Below are 24,546 nucleotides of genomic sequence, written 5' to 3' on the forward strand. Positions count from 1 at the left end.
TAACGATTGAAATCTCTAAAATAGTTTTTAAATCTTAGAAGATATTGGAAACAGTGGAAATGCTGTTTAATGTCTTAAGTGTTTTTGTGGTTTGGCTTCTGTAACACGGAGCTCATGCCTACCAACTCTTTCTCCAGTCTGTTGTTGATGTCACTGATGTGATGTTTTCTTTCTTGAATCCTCACTATGAGATTGTATATGTTCTCCACAATCTTTTGGTCTTGATATGCTGATTCCTAATATGAAAGAGTCATGATGATTAGTTCATTTATTGTACAGCAACATCTGATGAAGTCCTTCAGCAAAGCATGAAGTTCATAAGTTTAAAGGAACATTCCAGCTTCATTGTGTTAATCTTGATGAATAATATCTGTTGCCAATTACTAGGGAAATAACTCTGGCATCCCCCAAGTTACAGGAGAAAAGCAGGAAGGAAGCTCTTCCATTAGACTCCCTTGAGGGACAAATCGAGTAATAATTGACAGCACTCTGTTGCTATGTCCGACAAGCCGTGGCACTCTCATGCTTCTCATGTTTTCAAGCAGTGAAAAATATATCATGGAGCAAAGAGAAAACGGACAATGCGGCGACAGACAAGACAGAGCAGGTTACTTTAGTTATGAAACAAAGTTTTAGCTTTTAAATTTTTGTAATTTTTTTAATTCAAACAATACATATTATGTGGCTCTTTATTGTGTCATGACAGATTGCTGTAGCACCATGAACCGATCATCTCTTCCTCTACTAGTTTCAACCGGCGAAAGACATCAATACACACTATTTCTCCAGTTCAAGTCCACCAAAGTTAATCTACTCTCCTGTCTGGTTTGTTTATCCGACAAAAATAGACAACGAATAAAGATTCTGTGTTATGATTGTACAACGGCATTTTAGTGCCAAGTTAAAAAAATCTAGATTGAAGTCGTAATATTTTGAGAATAAAGTCGAAATACTACGAGAATAAAGTTGTAATATTGCAAGAATACAGTTGCATTATTTTGAGAATAAAGTCAAAATACTACGAGAATAAAGTTGCATTATTTTGAGAATAAAGTCAAAATATTTCAAGAATAAAGTCGAAGTACTACGAGAATAAAGTGGCATTATTTCGAGAATAAAGTCAAAATACTACAAGAATAAAATCTAAATATTTTGAGAATGAAGTCGAAATACTACGAGAATAAAGTTGCATTATTTCGAGAATAAAGTCAAAATACTATGAAAATAAAGTCAAAATATTTTGAGAATAAAGTCGAAATACTACGAGAATAAAGTTGCATTATTTTGAGAATAAAGTCAAAATATTTCAAGAATAAAGTCGAAGTACTACGAGAATAAAGTGGCATTATTTCGAGAATAAAGTCAAAATACTACAAGAATAAAATCTAAATATTTTGAGAATGAAGTCGAAATACTACGAGAATAAAGTTGCATTATTTCGAGAATAAAGTCAAAATACTATGAAAATAAAGTCAAAATATTTTCAGAATAAAGTCGAAATACTACGAGAATAAAGTTGCATTATTTTGAGAATAAAGTCAAAATATTTCAAGAATAAAGTCGAAGTACTACGAGAATAAAGTGGCATTATTTCGAGAATAAAGTCAAAATACTACAAGAATAAAATCTAAATATTTTGAGAATGAAGTCGAAATACTACGAGAATAAAGTTGCATTATTTCGAGAATAAAGTCAAAATACTATGAAAATAAAGTCAAAATATTTTCAGAATAAAGTCGAAATACTACGAGAATAAAGTTGCATTATTTTGAGAATAAAGTCAAAATATTTCAAGAATAAAGTCGAAGTACTACGAGAATAAAGTGGCATTATTTCGAGAATAAAGTCAAAATACTACAAGAATAAAATCTAAATATTTTGAGAATGAAGTCGAAATACTACGAGAATAAAGTTGCATTATTTCGAGAATAAAGTCAAAATACTATGAAAATAAAGTCAAAATATTTTGAGAATAAAGTCGAAATACTACGAGAATAAAGTTGCATTATTTTGAGAATAAAGTCAAAATATTTCAAGAATAAAGTCGAAGTACTACGAGAATAAAGTGGCATTATTTCGAGAATAAAGTCAAAATACTACAAGAATAAAATCTAAATATTTTGAGAATGAAGTCGAAATACTACGAGAATAAAGTTGCATTATTTCGAGAATAAAGTCAAAATACTATGAAAATAAAGTCAAAATATTTTGAGAATAAAGTCGAAATACTACGAGAATAAAGTTGCATTATTTTGAGAATAAAGTCAAAATATTTCAAGAATAAAGTCGAAGTACTACGAGAATAAAGTGGCATTATTTCGAGAATAAAGTCAAAATACTACAAGAATAAAATCTAAATATTTTGAGAATGAAGTCGAAATACTACGAGAATAAAGTTGCATTATTTCGAGAATAAAGTCAAAATACTATGAAAATAAAGTCAAAATATTTTCAGAATAAAGTCGAAATACTACGAGAATAAAGTTGCATTATTTTGAGAATAAAGTCAAAATATTTCAAGAATAAAGTCGAAGTACTACGAGAATAAAGTGGCATTATTTCGAGAATAAAGTCAAAATACTACAAGAATAAAATCTAAATATTTTGAGAATGAAGTCGAAATACTACGAGAATAAAGTTGCATTATTTCGAGAATAAAGTCAAAATACTATGAAAATAAAGTCAAAATATTTTCAGAATAAAGTCGAAATACTACGAGAATAAAGTTGCATTATTTTGAGAATAAAGTCAAAATATTTCAAGAATAAAGTCGAAGTACTACGAGAATAAAGTGGCATTATTTCGAGAATAAAGTCAAAATACTACAAGAATAAAATCTAAATATTTTGAGAATGAAGTCGAAATACTACGAGAATAAAGTTGCATTATTTCGAGAATAAAGTCAAAATACTATGAAAATAAAGTCAAAATATTTTGAGAATAAAGTCGAAATACTACGAGAATAAAGTTGCATTATTTTGAGAATAAAGTCAAAATATTTCAAGAATAAAGTCGAAGTACTACGAGAATAAAGTGGCATTATTTCGAGAATAAAGTCAAAATACTACAAGAATAAAATCTAAATATTTTGAGAATGAAGTCGAAATACTACGAGAATAAAGTTGCATTATTTCGAGAATAAAGTCAAAATACTATGAAAATAAAGTCAAAATATTTTCAGAATAAAGTCGAAACTTTAATCTTGTAATCTTAGATTTTTCGGGCTGTACTAATCGGTTGGACCAGGAAATACATTTGGAGTACTAAAGACTGCCAAAAGTTAAAACAAAAGTCAAGGAGAACAGTGCAAAAAACTGTCTAAGGAGCAAAAGGCAATTGTGGTTGGAAAACTGAACCAGGACTTTCAAGGCATTTTGACAACATTAGTGTTTGATCATATCATTTCCAGTTAGGTAGGCCTAGGTGAAATATTAGGCTGTAACTTAATTAATACCGCTCGTACATATCTTTATCACCTATTACCTTTAGTTTGTCAAAATATTGGGCCCTTTCCTGCTTACTAAGTTCTTCTCTATATGATTTAGCAGCTTCCACACGTTTGTTCCGTGGTTTAGGCATAAATTAGCAGAACAACATATTCAGTAACCATGCAATCCATGCTGTGGTTTACATCTGAGTATTGGCAATATGGCAGTGCATCAAGGTAACTGACCAAATCGTGACGGAAGTGCAAATCTATTGAGATCATTTATATTGAACCAGGAATGTTCCTTAACTGCATTTTGACATTTTTCTTATACCTCAGTAAGCAACACATCCATATTCCAGGTGTCTGTTAGAGTTTCTAGGAATGAAAAAGAGACATTGTTCTGAATCATTATACCAAAAGGCAGAATACTTTAAAATGTTGAAGCGATTGTCAAAAGACTTACTGAAGAGGGACTGCACTTCTTCGTTCATCCACTTGGACTCTTGCGTATACTTTTCCTTGTCTTTCTTTGCATCCAATATTTCCTCCTTCATTTGTTCAATGCGCTGTTAAAAAAAAACACTGTTGAAAATCATATCAAACAGCATGCTAGCAATGTGTCTGTGGGCTGATTAGCATGAGTTTTCACCACATGCAGGCGACTGTTTTCCATTGTAACTTGCTCCAGCATGACCCTGTTCTCATAGATACTTTTTTCCACTGCACTGATCACTGCAGCGTTAGCAGTTAACATCTCCATATGCCTGGTCCTCAAAGTCATCAACTCTCTTTTCAGATCTTCCTGCAAACATACAAATGGACACTAAAGCGTTGAGCAAACTAGCACACAATTGGAAAACGCTCAGTAAATATTAACCTTTGGATGCAGGAGAGCAGTAGTTTGTTTTGTGACCTCCTCAATGGAGAGCTCAAGATGTTTTCTTTGGTTTTCCAGCTCTGGTAAAAAAGAAGAACACAAGATTCTTACAAAAACATTTAGAAGTTCAGTTATCCTACAGTTGACCCTTCGCAAATACCCTACTGCTGCTGTTGCTGTTCTCACATAGTGAAAAATACATTGCGGAACAAAGAGAAAACTCATAACGTGCTCACAGACAAGACAGAGCAGGTTACTTTAGGTATGAAACAAAATCTCAGCTTTAAAATTTTGAAAAAAATTACCATTTTGTGGCTATTAAATGTTGTGACAGATCGCTGTAGTGCCTTAGTTCAAGCAGCATGTGAATCGTTTGTCTCTTCCACTTTACTAGTTGTTATAGTATGAAATAAACATGAATGAACATTAAAAAGTATCTTGTTTCAACCGCTGAAAGACGTCAATACACCATTTTTCAAATTCAAGTCCACCAACGTTAATTTGCTCTTCTCTTATTTGTTGGACAAAAATAGCATATTCTGCGTTATGATTGGTCAGCTCACCTGTCAGTCAAACCCCCTGTGAAGGGCAATTGACCCTTCTTAAAGACCCACCCTCATTTAATAACTGTTGCTATATCCGACAAGCCATGGTGCTCATATATTGCGGAGCAAAAATTAAACTGGCAATGCGTCAACAGAGTAGCTACCAAGACGCCAAAAAGAGCAGGTTACTCGAGGTATGAAACAAAGATCTAGCTTTCAAATTTAGTCATTTTGTAAGAAATTCAAACAATAAATACCATTTGTGGCTGTTTAATGTGTCTAATTGTTGTAGTGCATCAGTTAAAGCGACATGAACCGATCATCTCTTCATCTCTACTAGTTATAGCATGAAGTAAACATAAGAAGGTATCTTGTTTTAACCACTAAAAGACAAAGTTCAAGTCCACCAAAGTTAATCTACTCCCCTGTCTGGCTTGTTTGTCGGACAAAAATGGCAGATTCAAATAGATCAATCGGCCAAAATAGTCAATTATTGTCATGTACTATAGACTGACAGATCGCTTTAGCGTTCATCTCTTGCTCTTTACTAGTGCAAAATAAACATGAATGAACATCTTAAGGCAGGGGTGCCCAACCCAGTTCCTGGAGATCTACCTACCTGCAGACTTTAGTTTTAGCCCTGCTCCAACATAGCTGCCTGTAATGATCAAGCGCTACCTAAGAGATGAATTAGCTGGTTCAGGTGTGTTTGATCAGGGTTGGAGCTGAACTTTGCAGGATGGTAGATCTCCAGGAACAGGGTTGGACACCCTTGTCTTAAGGTATCTTGTTTCAACCGCGGAAAGACGTCAGTACAGTTTTTCAAGTTCAAGCCCACCAATGTTAATTTACTCTCCTGTCTGGTTTGGCTGTTGGACAAAAATGGCATATTCAGCGCTATATAATTGGTCAGATCATCTGTCAATCAAACTCCTTGCGAAGTGTCAATTGCCATTGAATTTACCAATGGAAAACTGTCAAAAACATCCATTTAATTTGTTATATATTTTAAATCATGTCTTATAAGGAAGTTTGTGATTCCATAGTTCATGGTGCAGCGTTGTGCTATATGAGGAGAATAGAAATAAGTTTGTACCTGTTATTTGGTTCTTTAAAGTCTGATGTTTGAGGTGTTCAATGTCAAACTGAGACTCTACCATCTCTAAAATCGACTCCTGGTCCTTGAGCTCCTGCTCTTTCTCTTTATGAGCTTGAGTGATTGATTCTACATCGGTCTTTTGAAACACAAGACACATTTTTAGTTATCAGATGCACGCTTAGAAACTATATCCATCTTAAAATGCATGTCGAGTTTATAATAAGTGTATGAATATGGATTCTTTCTTACTGTAAGCTGTTGAATTTCAGCTTGGTAGTTCATTTCCATTAGTTTTGCCGCTTCCTCCGTGTTGGCCAGCTCTTCTGTAAGATCTTTTATCACTGAATTTAATAATATATGATCTTGGAGTTTCTCCTTCTACAAAAACAACAACATGACTTAGATACAGTGATGTCTGTTTGCATTTTCAACACTACAGACTACAACAGTAGTGTTTCTGTCAGACCTCCTCGAGCAGCTCTCCATATCTCTTCTCAGTTAGTTCAATGGCTGCATTGATCTCGCTTACATACTCCTTGTGTTCCTCTTTAAGTGTTTTGCGAGATTGACATATTTTCTCTCTCTCTGCTTCAACTGCTGCTCTGTGTAGACAAATGTTAATGTGATAATGATCATATTACCCATGATTTGAGGAGGACTGTTTCTTTGTTATGCCAATGTAATCTTTTTTTGCACAATTTGTTTGTCAGGTACATTTTGCAGTTTGGTCCCCAACAGAAGATATATCATAAAAGTAAGATTAAAATAAGATAGACCTGTTCATGTTCTGTTTGGCCAATTGATCTTCTAGTTCCCCCAGAGTTTTTGTGAAAATATCTGCATTGACTCTAAGAGACAACCACACAAATAAAAGTACAGAATGAAACCATTTAGTTGTAATGTAGTAAGACAAAGCCATAAAACAAAAGCCAGGATCATACATGTTAGCATCTTGAAGCTGTCTCATCTCTTCTTTCATGTTTTTCATTTCAAATTTGCACTTGGCAATGGATATAACGTCTTCATCGCGTCTCCGTTTATTCTCCTCTAACCTGTAACAAAGTAGCACAATGATTGCTTGAAATATAAACATTTCGAGTTAGTCATTGTGGTAAAGCAAAGAAGAAAGAGTACTAAAGCAAATACTGTACCGTTTGGACAGACTGTGTTGTTCAACAATCATGTCATCTTCCTTTTTCCTCTGAGTGCTGAAGATGTCTGACAGTTTAGCGAGGGGCTCTGATAGAGCACTTTTCACTTTCTGTTCTTCCTTTATCTCATTTTCAACCTGAGAAGAAATCACGGCTCCTTACAGTGTTAGGTAATGGTATCAGACCCAGATTAAATTTCACCCTGCTCTCTATAGGGACGGATTAGAAGGGCAATTCGAATCACACCAAAATCAGAAGAATTTAATATCTGTTATAATAAATATTATATCATAGATTAAAATAATAAATTAATATATTAAGCATTACGATATATTAAAAACATTTAAATATAAATTAAGATAACATATTTAAAATAATATTAAATACTTTTTTGCATGACAATTAAGCACCCTCCACAAATGTCAAAACTCCTGAAAATTGTTATTGTCATTACTAATCCAATATTGAAAACCAGCCTGTCCAGACTCCAGACTGTTTTATTAAAATAAGCATAAATTAAATTCAGTACAATCAATATCACCATGAAGTTTAAACAGACAGATCATTTTATATATATATATATATATATATATATATATATATATATATATAAACTAAAAAAACAACAACTGGAAAACACTATGGAAGCCAGTTTCGCCACTGAATAAAAAAATAAAAACAGTTAATTGCAACTTTTTACCTCACAATTCTGACTTTTTTTCTTGCAATTATTTATTTACATGATGCAAACTTACAATTCTGACTTTATTTTCTCACAATTGAGATATAAACTTGCAGTTGCGAGTTATAGTCATAATTTCAAGATATAAAGTGACAGTTCTGACTTCTTTCCTCAGAATTGCATAACGATTGCAAGCATATGTAATAAGTCACTATTACGTGATATAAATTCACAATTCTTTTTTTTTTTTTTTTTTTTTTTTTTTTTTTTATTGGAGAAATATCAGTAATACACAATTGTTAAAGATCAAAAGGTCCTCCATATTTTTTACATACAAGGTTAAACAAATATTATCTACATCTGCAAATATTAAGTATACACAGGTATATATTAACATGCAATACAGTGTTCTTGGTCTTACTATACAAGCATATACGACCTGAATACACATATAAAAGTGTCTATTTCAACATACAGAAAAGAAAACGAAAACAAAACAACCCTAACACCCCACCCACCCCTTCCGTCTGCTATATAAGCACCCCATGGGGAAAACTACTACAGTTAGTTGGGAATTGGCATTAGGTATCACTCGGAGTCAACATCTCCTTCCTCTGAGTCTCTTTTGTCTCCCCCCTCTAAATACCTAATGAATGGTTCCCATGTTTTGGCAAATTGATGTGTTTTATTTTGTAAGTGGAACCGTATACGTTCTAAGTGAAGTGTCTTTGAGAGTTCGTTGAGCCAAAGCTGGAAAGGTGGAGGCGATTTATTTTTCCAGAAAGTTAAAATAAGTTTTTTGGCCGTTAAAAGACCATAAGAAAGAAATTGTTTTTGTGACTTGGACAAACCGAGCTCATGTCTCGACACTCCAAACACAATTAAAAACTCATCAGGTTCAATAGATTGATTAGTGATTTCAGAGATAGCACTGAAAATCTTAGACCAAAAGTCTTGAAGACTAGGACATAATGCATAACTATGAAGCAGGGTTGCATCAGCTGTCTTGCATTTATCACATTTTGGGGAGACACCCTGAAATATTTTGGATAATTTTGTTTTAGAGTAATGTAATCTATGCAAGATTTTGAATTGAATGAGACAGTGTCTGGAGTTTATGGAACACCTGTTGATTTCTTCCAGACTATCTGCCCATATCTCATTCGAGATCTCTGAACCTAATTCTTCCTCCCATAAACCTTTGATTGTGGATGTCACAGGTATTTGAGAGGACTGAAGGGTATTGTATATGCAGGAAATCATTTTCTCCTTACCAAAATAGTCCTTAAGACAGATGTCAAGACAAGAAGGATTATTTATTGTGAACCTCTTTAAGTAGGATTGTGCATAGTTCCTGACTTGCAGGAACCTAAAAAAATTACTTCTATGAAGTTTATATTTTTCCTGTATTTTTTCAAAAGAGGCAAAATTACCATCTTGATAAAGATCACCTATTGTGTGAATTCCAACATCTCTCCATTGGTTAAAACCTTTATCTAGTGTGGAGGGTATAAAAGAGGGATTATCAGCTATGGGAATTGATAAAGGTAATGACTCCACCCCAAAATGAGTTCTAATTTGTTTCCAAGTAAGAATAGCACTGTTAATGACAGGGCTGCTTCTATAAATTTCTTTTTTACATTTTACTGGTGAAAGAATAACAGCACCAAGATCGTAAGGGGTACATTCATCCTGTTCTAATCTAAGCCAGTCCAGTTGTCCAGTTTTATCACTTAATATTGTTGATATAGTTCTAAGATTAACTGCCCAATAATAACAGCGAAAATTTGGAAAGGCAAGACCCCCCACATTTCTAGATTTGGAAAGATGTACTTGTTTAATTCTATGATTTTTATAATTCCAGATAAAGGGCAGGATAATTTTATCAAGTTGCTTAAAAAAGGACTTAGGAAGAAACAAGGGGATGTTCTGAAACAGATATAATAGCTGCGGGAGAAAAACCATCTTAATCGCATTTATTCGGCCAATTAACGAAACGGGAAGAGTCCTCCAGAATTGAATATTTCTCTTCAATTTTTCTAAAAGGGGAGCGTAATTTGCTTCTCTTAAGGCACTAAACTTCTTAGTTACCACAATCCCTAAATAAGTAAATCTATCTTTAGCTATTTTAAATCGCACTGGATAAATCTGTGAGAGATCTTTAAGGCCCACTGGCATGAGTTCACTTTTGTTTAAATTAATTTTATAGCCTGAAAATGAGCCAAATTGTTCAATGACGTTTAATATTACAGGAATACTAGTTGTCGGCTTAGTCACATATAACAGGACATCATCCGCGTATAAAGAAATTTTATTAACAGTGGTTTTAGTTCGAAGCCCATGAATTCTCTGATCAGAACGAATAGCTTCAGCTAGAGGCTCAATAGCCAAGGCAAAGAGAAGGGGAGAAAGCGGGCAACCTTGACGTGTACCCCTGAACAAAGCAAAGGAAGGTGACAAAATTCTATTTGTGAGTATCCGCGCCCTAGGGTTTTTGTATAAAGTTTTTAACCAAGAGATGAATCTCTTCCCTATGTTAAATTTCTGTAACATAGCAAAAAGGTAAGGCCACTCTACCTGGTCAAATGCCTTTTCGGCATCTAAAGACAAGATCACTAAGTCAGACCTATTCGTCTGGGAAGAATATAAGATATTAAAGAGACGACGAAGATTATTAAAAGAATTACGACCCGAAACAAAGCCAGTCTGGTCAGGTTTCACCAGTTTTCCTAACAACGTATTCACTCTGATGGCTAATGTTTTAGCTAAAATTTTTTGGTCTACGTTAATCAAAGAGATTGGCCTGTACCCCCCGACCTCCTCTGGATCCTTCCCTTTCTTGGGTATAACTGTGATTACTGCTTCATTAAATGACTGGGGTAATTGTCCCTCCTCCAAAGCCTGAGAGAACATATTAAGCATGTATGGCCCCAACAGATTGTTAAATGTTTTATATACCTCACAGGGAATTCCATCGGGGCCGGGGGATTTACCCACCTTAAGTGACTTTATGGTATTCTTTAGTTCATTTAATGTTAAGTCAGCTCCAAGAAATTCTCTATCTTCTTGATCTAGCGTTGGTAAGTTACAGCTGTTTAAGAAATTATCCATAGTAGAGGGATCCTCCTTTGTATTGCTAGCGTACAATGATTCATAATACTGCTTAAAATAATTGTTAATTTCTTTGGGAGATAATAAATAACTCCCAGATTCAGATTTAATCCGATTAATTGTACGGTCATTTTCAAGCTTTCGTAGCTGTCTAGATAACAGTTTGTGTGGCTTATCGCCAAACTCAAAATATTTTTGTTTCATGAATAATAAAGACCTTGAAAACTTTTCAGATGTTATCTTATTATATTGATATCTAAGTTTTAGTATTTGTTTGTGCAAATCTAAAGAGGGTGTTCTGGCATTTTCTTCGTCTAACTGACTAATTTGTCTTTCCAATGATTCTAAAGCAGCTTTATTTTTTTTGTTTTTTGCACCTTTAAAAGAGATAAAACAACCCCTTAAATATGCTTTAAAGGTGTCCCACAACAGTGAAGGCGAAATATTTGGTTGGTTGTTAGTTTCAAAAAATAATTCAAGCTGTGTACGCAAATACTCACAGAATTTTGCATCCTTTAATAGATAGGTGTCTGCCCGCCACAATGGTTGAGTTTTAACAATATCTGATAATTTTAAAGCGAATGTAATTGGACTGTGATCGGAGATCAGTATATTATGATATGTAACGTTAAAGATGAAGGGAATTAACTTTAAATCTACTAGAAAATAATCAATACGTGTATAAACGTTATGAACCTGTGAATGAAAAGAGTAATCTCTTCCCATTGGATTGGCTAACCTCCACACATCACTGACATTAGAATTTTTAATAAACATGTTAAGAAAGTCCCTAGACTTGGATGGTGGAGCAGGCTGAGCTGAGGATCTGTCTAAATATGGGTCTAAAACACAATTGAAGTCGCCCCCTATAATTAAATTTGTAGATGAAATATCAGGAATCCGGGAAAACACATTTTGAAAAAAGCATGGATCATCGAAATTTGGTCCGTAGATGTTAACCAAGGTTATAGGCGTTGAAAATATTTCTCCCATAACTATGATAAATCGTCCCTCCTTATCTGCAATTGTAGATCTTAATTTAAATGGAACCCCTTTCCTTATTAAAACAGCAGTACCCCTAGCCTTTGATGAGAAGGTAGAGAGAAAAGATTGACCTATCCACCTGGCTCTCAGCATATGATGAGAATCTTTTTTAAAGTGCGTCTCTTGTAGAAATATAATGTCGGTGTTCATAGATTTTAAATGAGACAACACTTTACCACGTTTAACAGGGTGGTTTAGGCCTTTAACGTTCCAGGAAGCACAAGTTAAAGTTCCCAACCCACCATCCAGGGTCTTACTCAGAGGAGCAGCCATACCAATTATTGCGTTTATTGCCCACCACATAGCGCACCCACAGACGGAACCCCATAGAACATCCCCTCCCACAGTCTCTTAACACTACAAAACAAAAGGGAAAACATAAAACAAGAACATACCTGAAAACACAGGCTTCGTTGAACATCAGGTCAGAATTCCCGAGATAACTTAACTGTACGAACAGCCCTACTGGCATTAGCTGACTATCAGGAGCTCAGTGAGCAGTTCCTATAAGGGTTCTGAAAATTTGTATGCACATGAACACAGCTCCGTCATGACAAATGCACAACGTGAGGTATATAGACATATATAACAAGTCACGTCATACTACCAGAAAGAAAAAAAAAAAAAAGGGTCCGATCAGCATTAATACTTTTATAACACTGTTTACACCGTATCAGTCTAGGGAGATTATGATGTCGATACGTTTCCCTCACCGAAGTGCTGCTCTGCATAGGCAATCGCTTTACCCGGGTCGGTGAAGTACAATTCTTCTCCACTGTGAGAGACCCGCAACTTCGCAGGGTATAAAAATCCGAAGCGGATTCCTGGTTGATCTCGCAATAGGTCTTTCGCTCGGTTGAACCGGGCGCGTTGCTTCAGTATGGCAGCTGGGAGATCAGGAAATATCAGAAGCTTCTCTCCGTTGTAGGTGATAGATTTGAGCTGTGCTGCTTTTCGGATGATGTCTTGCCAATCATGAAAGTAATGCATCTTGACAATGAAGGCCCGGGGATATGAGGTATTGTCGGAGCGTTTCCTCAAGGATCTGTGGGCGCGGTCAATCAAAGGTAACGTCTCCAAAGAGAGCGCATTCTTCAACAGGTGCGCAATGAATTCTGTAGCTTTGCGCCCAGTCTCCTCGCCCTCTTTAATATTCAGAATGCGCAAATTCTGCCTTCTACTGCGACTTTCCAGATCCGTACATTTCTCCGTGAGTTGGGAGACGCTGCTTGTTAACTTTTCTACCTCTTTTTGTAACTGGGAAACAGTGTCAGATGTAAAAGTTGCGCTACGTTCCAGCTCTGACACTGTTTTAGCTTGTTCGTCCATCGTGCTTTTCATGGTAGAGATTGTAACATCAGTCTCTTTTTTTAAAGCAGCTAGTTCTGCTTTGATGGAGATGGAGAATTGATCTAGTCTTTTGTCGATGACCTCAACTATCTCCGACTTAAATAGCAGAAAGTTTGATTGTAGAGCAGCTATTCCTTCTAGCACTGCCTTGTTAGCCTCGGTGTTAGCCTCGGTGCTAACCTCGCCGCAGCTGTGATCTTGAATCTCCCTCTGGGTTTCTGTCGTTTGTTCTGCGTTTCTTTTTGGTTTGTTTGGCATCTTAAGTGATAACACAAAACTCAATGACGTGACCGTAAAATATTATTTAGTTTAACTCACATATATCATTTAAAAATTACGGAGCCGTCTTAACGTGCGTCCTACTCTCACATCGCGTCTCCCGGAAGTATCATAAATTCACAATTCTGAGGAAGAAAGTCAGTATTGTGTGATATAAACTCACAATTCTGAGGAAGAAAGTCAGTATTGCATGATATAAACTCACAATTCTGATGAAGAAAGTCAGAATTGCATGACATAAACCCACAATTCTGAGGAAGAAAGTCAGAATTGCATGACATAAACCCACAATTCTGAGGAAGAAAGTCAGAATTGCATGATATAAACTCACAATTCTGAGGAAGAAAGGCAGTATTGCATGATATAAACTCACAATTCTGATGAAGAAAGTCAGAATTGCATGACATAAACCCACAATTCTGAGGAAGAAAGTCAGAATTGCATGATATAAACTCACAATTCTGAGGAAGAAAGTCAGAATTGCATGATATAAACCCACAATTCTGAGGAAGAAAGTCAGAATTGCATGATATAAACTCACAATTCTGAGGAAGAAAGTCAGAATTGCATGATATAAACTCACAATTCTGAAGAAGAAAGTCAGAATTGCATGACATAAACCCACAATTCTGAGGAAGAAAGTCAGAATTGCATGATATAAACTCACAATTCTGAGGAAGAAAGTCAGAATTGCATGACATAAACCCACAATTCTGAGGAAGAAAGTCAGAATTGCATGATATAAACCCACAATTCTGAAGAAGAAAGTCAGAATTGCATGATATAAACTCACAATTCTGAGGAAGAAAGTCAGAATTGCGTGATATAAACTAAATTCTGAGAAAGAAAGTTAGTGTTGCATGATATAAACTCACAATTCTGATAAATAAAGTCGTAATTCTAAAAAAATAAAGTCAGAATTGTGACAAACTCAGAGTTGTATCTTTTATTCTCAGAATTGCACGTTTAAATCTCACAATTTTGACTTTATAACACAAGTTATAAGAACACATCAGTCCTTTCCCCCCCTCAGAACTTTATAACTCGCAATTGCGAGTTTATATCTCACAATTCAGGGGGAAAAAACACAGAAGACTTGCTGCTATATTAAGACCATTTCATACTTATTTTACAAGGTGGTTAATCACGATTTTGTATAATTTATTTAGACCTCACACCTCATAAAATATATACGAATTGCCATGAGATCGGGTTGGAATTGCAAGAAAATAAGTCAGAATTGCGAGATATAAACTCAGAATTGCGGTTATTATTTGCTAGCCTAGACAGATAATTGGATAGATAGATGTTCATGTATCCAAACCAGGTGCACATCTATTGACTGCTTGAACTATCTAACATCTAAGGGCAGTCCAGCACTCAGCTGTATTAAAGGTCATCTATGCACATTGTGTCTTTGAAGGAAAGCATTTTAAAAGCTCAATGTGATGGCTGCTCAGCAGGACCGGCCAGAGGCAGGAAATCGATGCTTCAGATCTGACATCTAAAGACAGAGATTTGAAGGTTTTGATCCCGCCCCGAAAAGAGTGTATTAGAGAGCAGCCATTCGTTTAGTGTCAGGAGTTTCACAAAGATGTCTACCTCTACTTACCTCCACCATCTGCTTCTGAAGGGCTTGAACTTTCTGCTCAAATGCTTCTGCCAGTTCAAGAAGTTCACGCTCATAAGACTCCCTGTTGATTATAAATAACAAAAGTCGATTTCTGTTGACTAGAGGTGAGGGACACAGAACTGATTTATGTTAAAACCAGTTATTCGTTACTTTTGTCGATCAAGTTCCTCTTTCTGACTTGTTTCCACATGAAGCCATTCCTTGCACACCGTTTTAGATGCCGTCATTCTTGCAATGTTTTTCTCCAACTGAGAGATATGCTGAAACCAGATGAATAAATAAAGCAAGCCATACAAATACAAGTAATATTGTTTTGACACTATACACAATGTGTAGATGCTTACTTTTTCACACTGTGTGATTGTCTCCTCCTTGTCTTGGAGCTCTGATGTAATGATATCCAGCTCCTTGCGTGTTTCTGCATTGATTTTTCTTTGTTCTTTAATCTTAAGAACAATTTCCTCTATCTAAAAAGAGGAAATATAAATTGAACCACAACTTCTGAGTGAAAATATATCCTGTTTGAGAAAACAAGCTCAGGCTACCTCCTTGTCCACAGCATGTTTGCTTTCAGCAAATGTTTTACTCTTCTGCACCATGTTTTCTTTTAGGTCCTGTTGGGCTGTTTCCACCTGAACAATTTTGTCCTTCAGTGACTGGATCTCATTTTGTTTTTCTGTTAACAGCATCTGTATACTAGCTTTGTTTGAAAGCTGCAGATTCATCTGGTCAACAGCATCTTCATAGTTTCCTTTAATGTTTTCTCTCTCCACACTGAAAAAGTATTACAACAGGATACAAAAGATTGCTTTTAACAACTTTTAAATTTTAATATTTAATGAGCATGGTGGAAGTAAATGGCACAATTAGCAATGTGAACTACATTTTCCCATGATTCCCATCAGTCAACATGTTTGAATACTCACATCACAACAGCATTTTCTTGCTCAAGGAGTTGTTGCTTTTCCTCCATGGATTGTATGTCATCTACTACAGCTTTCAGCTCAGACTGAAGTCGATTTAACTCTGCAGCATTGCTTTCTCTAGCTGCAGTAACAAAAGCTTCAAAAACAACAGCAACAAACAACTTTAGGAGGTTACCTGAGCAGTTTCCCATCCCCCCATTATGCTGCAGGTGAGTTGTTGTTCCAGTCATTTTCGCAGGAACTCACCTAATATTTCACTCTTAATGTCATCTTGTAGGTTCCCTGTTCGATGTCGAAGCTTGCTTGTCTCAATAGTTTCAACCTCAAGTTTTTCACGTGCTACTTTTCTAGATGATTCCTAAGTGGACAAATGCATGGTTCATTCCTGTCATGGAGTATCATTTAAGTTCTGTAAACGTCTAACTTTAGCAGGATGGAAAGCGATATTGGTTGTGTTTATTGATTAAAACAATATTTCCAAGAAAGAAAGTTTAGCTTGAAGCATTTTGATTAGAGAAAAGAAGATAATATTGGCAGCACTGAATGTAAACAATGCCACTGAACTGAACAAAACTCTCATATTGTGCTAATCTTTCCTGCTGAAAATGGTCAATTATTGTCATGTTTTGGCCTGCACTAATTGGTCAGACTGGGAAAAAACATTTAGAGTACTACACACTGCCAAAAGTTATAACAAATCAAGGACAAGTGTGGAAAAAACTGTCTGAGGAACAAAAGGCGTTTGTAGTTGGCCAAACTGAACCAGGATTTCCAGGGCAAGAATCTTGACAACATTTGTGTTTGTTCTTATCACGTCCAATCAGGTAGATAAAATATTAGACTAATATCTTAATTATTACTGTTCATATGTATCTTTACCACCTGTTAACTTTAGTTTGCCAAAATATTGCGCCCTTTCCTGCTCACTGAGTCCTCTCTATATGATTTAGCAGCGTCCACCCATTTTTTCCAAGGATAAAACCGCATTAATTAGCAGAAAAACACATTCAGTAGTACACTAACCAAGCAATCCATGCTGTTGTTTACATCTGAGTATCACCAATATGGCCGCACATCTGGGTAACTGACCAAATTGTGACGCAAGTCCAAACCCAATAATTTTAACATTTTCTATGTTAGAAGATGGACTGCACTCAAAATGGCCTCATCCACTCAAACTGAAGTTGCAAAATTATTAAATTTCACCTCACTAGTCACAAAAGAAAACATTTGAAGAGTAATAATTCATACAATATGTTAACATACAGAACATGAAAATGTTGTACATTACGGTGACACATCAGATACTGAATATATTTATATTTGACCCTTTTTTGCAACCCACAGTGTATAAATGGATCAGTTTTTTTTACATGATGAAGAACATGATATATGTAAATACTAGTAAATACCAGCTCTTTAATAGCTTCAGCTGTCTCTCTCAAGTGGTGACTTGCTTCTTGACTAAAGGAAACCCCTTCTTCCCTCAGTCGTTTATCTGTAAGGTGTCAAAGAGTTTATCACTTCACAGATAGGCTAAATTAGAGGTCAATTTAAATAATTCATAGATATTGATATACAAGGCTTCGTAATGAAATCGGTGTTATTGGAGTATTTGCCACTAGTTGGCGTATGAATTCGTGCGTTCTAAAACTACAGTTTCTTACCTAACTCGCCCAAATGCTCTAAGGCAATCCTTACAGCTGGAAAATCCGGCACCAAGCAAGCCGCCATGTTATTAAATAGTTTTATTTTTAAAAGAGAAAAGGTTGACCTAACAAGCGATAGCCAGAAGTTAGCCTCCACGAGTTGTAAACACAGCAGTTCATCTGTGTACTAATCATGTTGGCATGACGACCGTCGACAGCAAGTAGCCTACATGAGAACCTAATTTTGGTATTCACGTTACAAAACTTTTTTTTTCACTTACTTAAGGCAGTGATAGACAACACTTGCAAATGGCAACCATAATTTCTACCAAAGTACTTCGTTGCGTTTGTAAAATCCATATATTGTTCTGTCCTTTTAACAACAAACATAGTCATTATTTATATGGCAGTGATATGGATGTGGGAGCTGGTCAGGCTATCAGGCGAGGTGCCATCATTGATATGATTGCTAATACCTTGTATTACAGCACTGAAGACAGGAAGTGCTTTGATGGATCACAGAAGCAGCTGAAGCAGTGCTTCTTCTGAGGGCCTGTTTGAACCCGATAGCCTTTTGTAATCTTCACAGACAAGTGAAAGGAGAGGAGGTAGTTGGATGTGGTTCACCAACTCTCGGAGAGGTTGTCCTTTTTAAAACGTCCATTAGAGAGCGCTGTTGGTCCTCGTAAAATGGACAGTAGCCCAACATCCCTGATTTGAAACGCAATTGCAGTGTTGCTATTGATTTCCTTACCACCGCATCTAGAAAATATTGTGTGGATTTTTTATTTCTTTTCACAATATATGGAATTTTTGTCTCCGTGTACGGCTGTGTATACTGCAATTTGAGTCTGTGAGTTCTTACGGTTAGGCCAGAATACTATCAGCTAAAGTCCTTTAAGCTTACAGCTGGCATTATAATTGATTTTTACAATAGAATGTTTGTATTAGAGTTGTTGTAACACTCCACAACCTGCTACCATAGTCTCTATAGCGAGAAAGAATCGTATTTCTCTTCTGAAACGTGCCAAATGCTTGAAATAATTTGTTTCTGAAAAGACGAGTGCTTTGTGATGATCTTCACCTTTCAAACCTAAAAAAGAAGAGACATCGATAATGCTGGTCTAGCTAAATGAGATAGAGCTCGTTTTCATCTTTCCCAGTCTGAACGTTGGAGCTCCCTGCCAATGCAGTTGAACTGGGAAGCGGTCCAAGCAGAGTGATTTTAATTGGACACCGGTTCGGTAGCCGACATACTAGCTGATGTGGGCAGCAGAGTGAAAGGAAAGGGCCGAGGCTCATAGTTTAGGTTCTGATGGGAGCTGCTAACTGTCTTCGCAGCTAGTAGCCTCTTAGGAGAACTTTAACAGGGATCACTGAGGTCTTGAGTAAAGCTCTTTAAAACACAGACTCGTAATAAAGCCTATCTGGTGGAACACATCAACTCTTCCTTTTTGATTCTGACCTCAGGGGCCACGAAAAGCCTCTAAAGGGCCCCAGCCTATCATTTCTGACAGCTGTAACTGTGTTCAAGCACATCAGCACTTCTCTCAAATTGCAGTTGTCCCTTCACATGCCTGTTCAGGTGTGTGTCCTTCCCTTCTGTCCTTGTAAACATCACTGGGGTGCCACATCCAGGCCAAAAGTGTTTGGTGTCACACATGGCTGTCTCCTGTGTTGTTTGCGGACAGGCCCATTATGGGGCTTGATTGTGCATAATGGAACAGGTAGCTGTTACGCTGTTAAAGTACTTGGCTTTGCTTCAGACCGGGGTTGCGGTACGGTTCACGTGCATAATTTATCTATAATTCAAGGTCAGGAGCTACTGCAGTGGTATGACATCTTACATACCACTTCGTGAATGGGTTTAATGTTTCCTATTCCGGAAGTAAGCGCTGAGGGTTGTTTTCGAAAATTGCTGCTCTTAATATTATTTTGTGTGAAATCAGCAGTTCCTGGTTGGAAGAGGAAATTAGGAAAAATAGATTACGGTGTAATGGTTGCATATAATGGGGCTTAATTCTCCGCCTGATAATGTAGCAGGAGGATTAACTCGATGGTACAGTACGCTGTATTAAAACACATGACTCATATTGCATAATCCTTTTATTCAGTATTGCATATTCTGTCTTTATAGAAGCATTTAGATATTCTTGAATCATCATGCAAATAGTCATCAGGCATCTCCTACTGAAGTGATTTATGAACCAGGGGTTCTGTAATTTCTGATTAGAATTTGTATATTTTGGAGTATTTTCAAAGTATGGTATTTTAAATTTTATATTTATTGTTTTTGTCTATATACATTTTAATGTTTAAGTGAAACATTTTAATGATGTATATTGTATGCACTACCAGTCAAAAGTTTTTGAACAGTAGGATTTTCACCATGCCTGCAGATCTAAAATACAGCAAAAGCAGTAATATTGTGAATTATGTTTACTATTTAAAATAACTCCTTTCTATTTGAATATATTTTAAAATGTAATTTATGTCTGTTATCAAATCTAAAATTTCAGCATTGTCACATGATCCTTCAAAAACATTGTAATATGCTGGTTTAAGAAACATGTTTTAATTATTATTATCAACATTTTTACCAGGATTTTTTAAAATATAAAGATCCAAAGATCAGCATTTGTCTGAAACTAAAAGTGTTTGTAACATTATACACTATGCCATTCAAAATCTTGGAGTCAGTATACTTTTTTGGGGAGGAAAGAAATTCTAGAAATTAATACTTTTATTTAGCAAGGATGCGTTAAATTGCTCAAAAGTGATGATAAAGACATTTATGATGTTACAAAAGATTTCTATTTCAGATAAATGCTGTTCTTCTGAATTTTATATTCATCAAAGAAACCTGAAAAAATCTACTTAGCTGTTTTCAACATAATAATAAAGGATTAATGCATAATTTTTTTTAAAACAGCAAATCAGAATATTAGAACGATTTCTGAGGGTTCATGTTACTAGAGTAATGATGCTAAAAATTCAGCTTTGAAATCATAGGAATAAATTACATTTTAAAATATACTCAAATAGAAAACAGTTACTTTAAATAGTAAAAATATTTCAAAATTGTACTGTTTTTGCTCTATTTCAGATCAAATAACTGCAGGCTTGGTGAAAATCGTACTGTTCAACAACATTTCACTGGTAGTATATATTTTTCTTTAAAAAGAAGTCTCTTACGCGACCAAAAATGTATTTGATCGAAAATACAGTAAAAACTGTAATATTTTAAAATACTGTTCCATTTAAAATAGCTGTTTTCTATTTGAATATATTTTAAAATGTAATTCATTCCTGATAAAAAAAACAGCACACTTTTGAATAGTGATGTGCATATACCAAATAAAATGATTAAATAATAACATTTTAAAATGAATAAATAACTTTTAAATAAATAACTGACATCTTTTGAGTTGCAATTCCCTCCTCTTCGTGTCATTACAATTCATATTCCAATTCCGACATCCAGTGGGGGATTCAATTCATATTCATATTCGCATGGATTGAAACAAAGCCAGTTTTTAAATTCTGAATTTTGCCCAGCCCTATTATGCTCAGTGTGCATTGGATTGTAGCTGACACTCTATTATTTGTGACTGATGTGAATAAAAGATTACAACACGACCACGTCTCTGATGCAGACAGTAGAAAGAGCTGAGACTGTGCAGGGATCTTGAGCTGTCATCGTTTCCCATCTGCTTTGCCAGGGCGCTGCAGGCAAATTAGAAAATCCTTACCTCTCTGTATATACTTTCTAATTAAATGAGATACTTAATGAGATTGTAGAGAAGGGTTGGCTGTTGAAATCAAACTCTGGGTGAAAGGATGTGTGGAGGGGTTATGTATGCTAATTACAAAATCATTACATTTGAAGCTATAGGATGTTTAACACACGTGGCTTGCAAAGATGTGTTGGGAACACAGAATTGTTTGCCAGTAATCTGTTTGCTTCAGTAATTCCTATTGCTCCACAGATGGGATCAAACAATTAGCATAAATGTCAGTGCAGCAGGTGAGCAGGTGTTTTCGTCACTGTGCTGTGTGTTTGAGACCTCCTATGGCTCTGTACAGCTCTCAGATGGCAGATTATTCTTAAGTGTTTTAAAAGCTGCTGTATGTTGTTGTTTTTAAAAACCATATTCGTTAGAGACTAAAAATAATTATTTTTATCAAGAACACACAGAACATTAATTCATGCGGCATATGTACTTGCCATATGTTTGAATGTTAATATTTTTATAGTGTCTATCTGACAGTGCAAGCTCCTTAATTAATTCTGCACCTGTATTCATTGTTATTTTTCATCAACAAAGCTAAAAAGGTTCAATAACATTCGAGAATGCTTTGCATCAGGTTGAAGCTAAATGGTTACTAGCATGTTTTGAGTTGTAGCTTACTAGTCTAATTCAATATTGTATCGACATTATGGTCTCTAGATATGGCACTCTCATCACCTTGTAAAGTTATAGCACAGCTCGTTGCTACAAAGCTGCAGGTATTATTCATATCTTTAGCACAAACAGTGTGAAACTGCAATAAAGTAACAAGCAATAAATGCTCTTCCATGTTAATCTGAGTTTTTGTCCCAACCAGTTATAACTGAGACAGGGCAGTTTATCGATCTGCCGGTTTCTTCTTCTTCTGTCCCATTGGTCCAAAATTGTGTTTTTGATAATTGTACTTTAAATAACTTCTGTGTGGCTACACTCTAAATAAATACTGGGTTAAAAACAACCCAACTTTTTGGCAACCAAGCGCTGGGTAAATATTGGACAGAACACATGCTGGGTTATTTTGACCTAGCTGGTTAGGTTTAATGTTTTTACCCAACATGCTGGGTTGTTTTATTTAAGTCAACTATTGTTTAAAAAAAGACTATTGCTTGCTTAAAATGGTCTGGAAATCAAAAATCGCTCACAGAATTATATAGGCAACAGAAATGATCACAAGATGTGCATTTATTATTAAACAAGAACACCCCTAGACAAAAATGTAGTACAAATGTAATTTTATACATTATACAAATAGTGCTAATTCTCTTGCCGGTGTGTTGCTGAAATCTAAGCCAGTGATAGGCTGCTGTTCGCAGGGGGAACTGTGAACCTCAGACCGCTGCCTCGTATTGCACTCGTAGCTGAAATAGGCCATGAGTAACTTCATAACCTGCCCCCCCCCCCCCCCCCCCAAAAAAAAAAACAGTACTGAAATTAGAGAACATATTTTAACATCAAATTAAATTAAATTCAGTATTATAACTAATAAAATCTATTTATGTTTGCAAGGCACAACGCGTTTCCATCATGCAAAATGAGCGCTGCTGACGCAGCTGACATCTCGTCTTTGTATGTTGCGTTGTGTAAAATAATATACTGTAATATACAGCACAGTAAAGACTTTAACTGAAGACTTTAACTTTAACTCTCAACTGAAATAAATTGAATACAAATCTTTATTTTGTTGAAGAAGTGCACCAATTTGGCGGTGCTGAAAACTGTTTTCTTCTGTAGAGGACGCAAAAAGCCAGATGGGTCTCTTCATCTGAAACAGGCTTAAGCCAGTAGTTGGGTAGAAATAAATAACCCAATATTTAATAACCTATTAAAAATAACCCAGCAACTTAGTTACAAAAAAACTACCCAGCACCTGGGTAAAAAAAATAAAAAATAACCCAGTAAAATTACCCAACAAGCTGAACCCAGCATTTGGGTTAAAAAAAATAATAATCCAGCATTTTTTAGAATGCAGAAAAACTACCTAGCACCTGGGTAAAAATATTAAAAACAACCAAATAAAATGACACAGCTGGCTGAACCCAGCATTTGGGTTAAAAAAAAAAATAACCCAGCATTTTTTTGAGTGCAGAAACACTACCCAGTACCTTGGTAAAAATATTAAAAACAACCAAATAAAATGACCCACTTGGCTGAACCCAGCATTTTGGTTAAAAAAATAATCCAGCATTTTTAGAGTGAAGAAAAACTACCCAGCTGGCTGAACCCAGCATTTGAGTTAAAAAATAATCCAGCATTTTTTAGAGTGCAGAAAAACTATTAAAAACTATTTTAAACAACCCAATAAAATGACCCAGCTGGCTGAACCCATCTTTTGGGTAAATAAAAATAACCCAGCATTTTTTGTGAGTGCAGTACCTTGGTAAAAATATTAAAAACAACCCAATAAAATGACCCATCATTTTTTTTGAGTGCAGAAACACTACCCAGTACCTTGGTAAAAATATTAAAAACAACCCAATAAAATGACCCAGTTGGCTGAACCCAGCATTTTGGTTAAAAAAAATAATCCAGCATTTTTAGAGTGAAAAAAAAAAAAAAAAAACTACCCAGCTGGCTGAACCCAGCATTTTTGTTTAAAAAAATAATCCAGCATTTTTTAGTGTGCAGAGAAACTGCCTAGCACCTGGGTAAAAATATTAAAAACAACCCAATAAAATGACCCAGCTGTCTGAACCCAGTATTTGGGTTAAAAAAAAATATAATCCAGCATTTTTAGAGTGAAGAAAAACTACCCAGCACCTGGGTAAAAATATTAAAACAACCCATCTTAAAAAAAAATAATCCAGCATTTTTTAGAGTGCAGAAAAACTATTAAAAACTATTTTAAACAACCCAATAAAATGACCCAGCGGGCTGAACCCAGTGTTTGGGTTAAAAATATAATTTAGCATTTTTTAGAGTGCAAAAAACTACCCAGCACCTGGGTACAAATATTAAAAACAACCCAATAAAATGACCCAG

The 24,546-nt window shown here is 35.5% G+C and overlaps 1 protein-coding gene across 1 annotated transcript; it reads right to left on the minus strand.

The window, feature by feature from the left end:
* Positions 1–40: 40 nt before the first annotated feature.
* On the minus strand, positions 41–17,861 carry ccdc175 (coiled-coil domain containing 175). The gene is made up of 19 exons (XM_073827183.1): positions 17,795–17,861; positions 17,540–17,625; positions 16,374–16,485; positions 16,128–16,263; positions 15,747–15,975; positions 15,546–15,668; positions 15,352–15,461; positions 15,181–15,262; positions 7,103–7,239; positions 6,893–7,003; positions 6,728–6,799; positions 6,418–6,553; positions 6,201–6,329; positions 5,949–6,087; positions 4,308–4,387; positions 4,080–4,232; positions 3,894–3,996; positions 3,762–3,805; positions 41–236 (listed from the first exon to the last, which is right to left on the minus strand). The coding sequence occupies exons 1-19, from the start codon at positions 17,859–17,861 to the stop codon at positions 75–77; spliced, it is 2,211 nt and encodes a 736-aa protein (XP_073683284.1). The 3' UTR covers positions 41–74.
* Between the last annotated feature and the right edge of the window lie 6,685 nt (positions 17,862–24,546).

This window comes from Garra rufa, chromosome 21 (genome assembly GCF_049309525.1).
Source record: "Garra rufa chromosome 21, GarRuf1.0, whole genome shotgun sequence".
In the NCBI taxonomy this organism is placed as follows: Eukaryota; Metazoa; Chordata; class Actinopteri; order Cypriniformes; family Cyprinidae; genus Garra; species Garra rufa.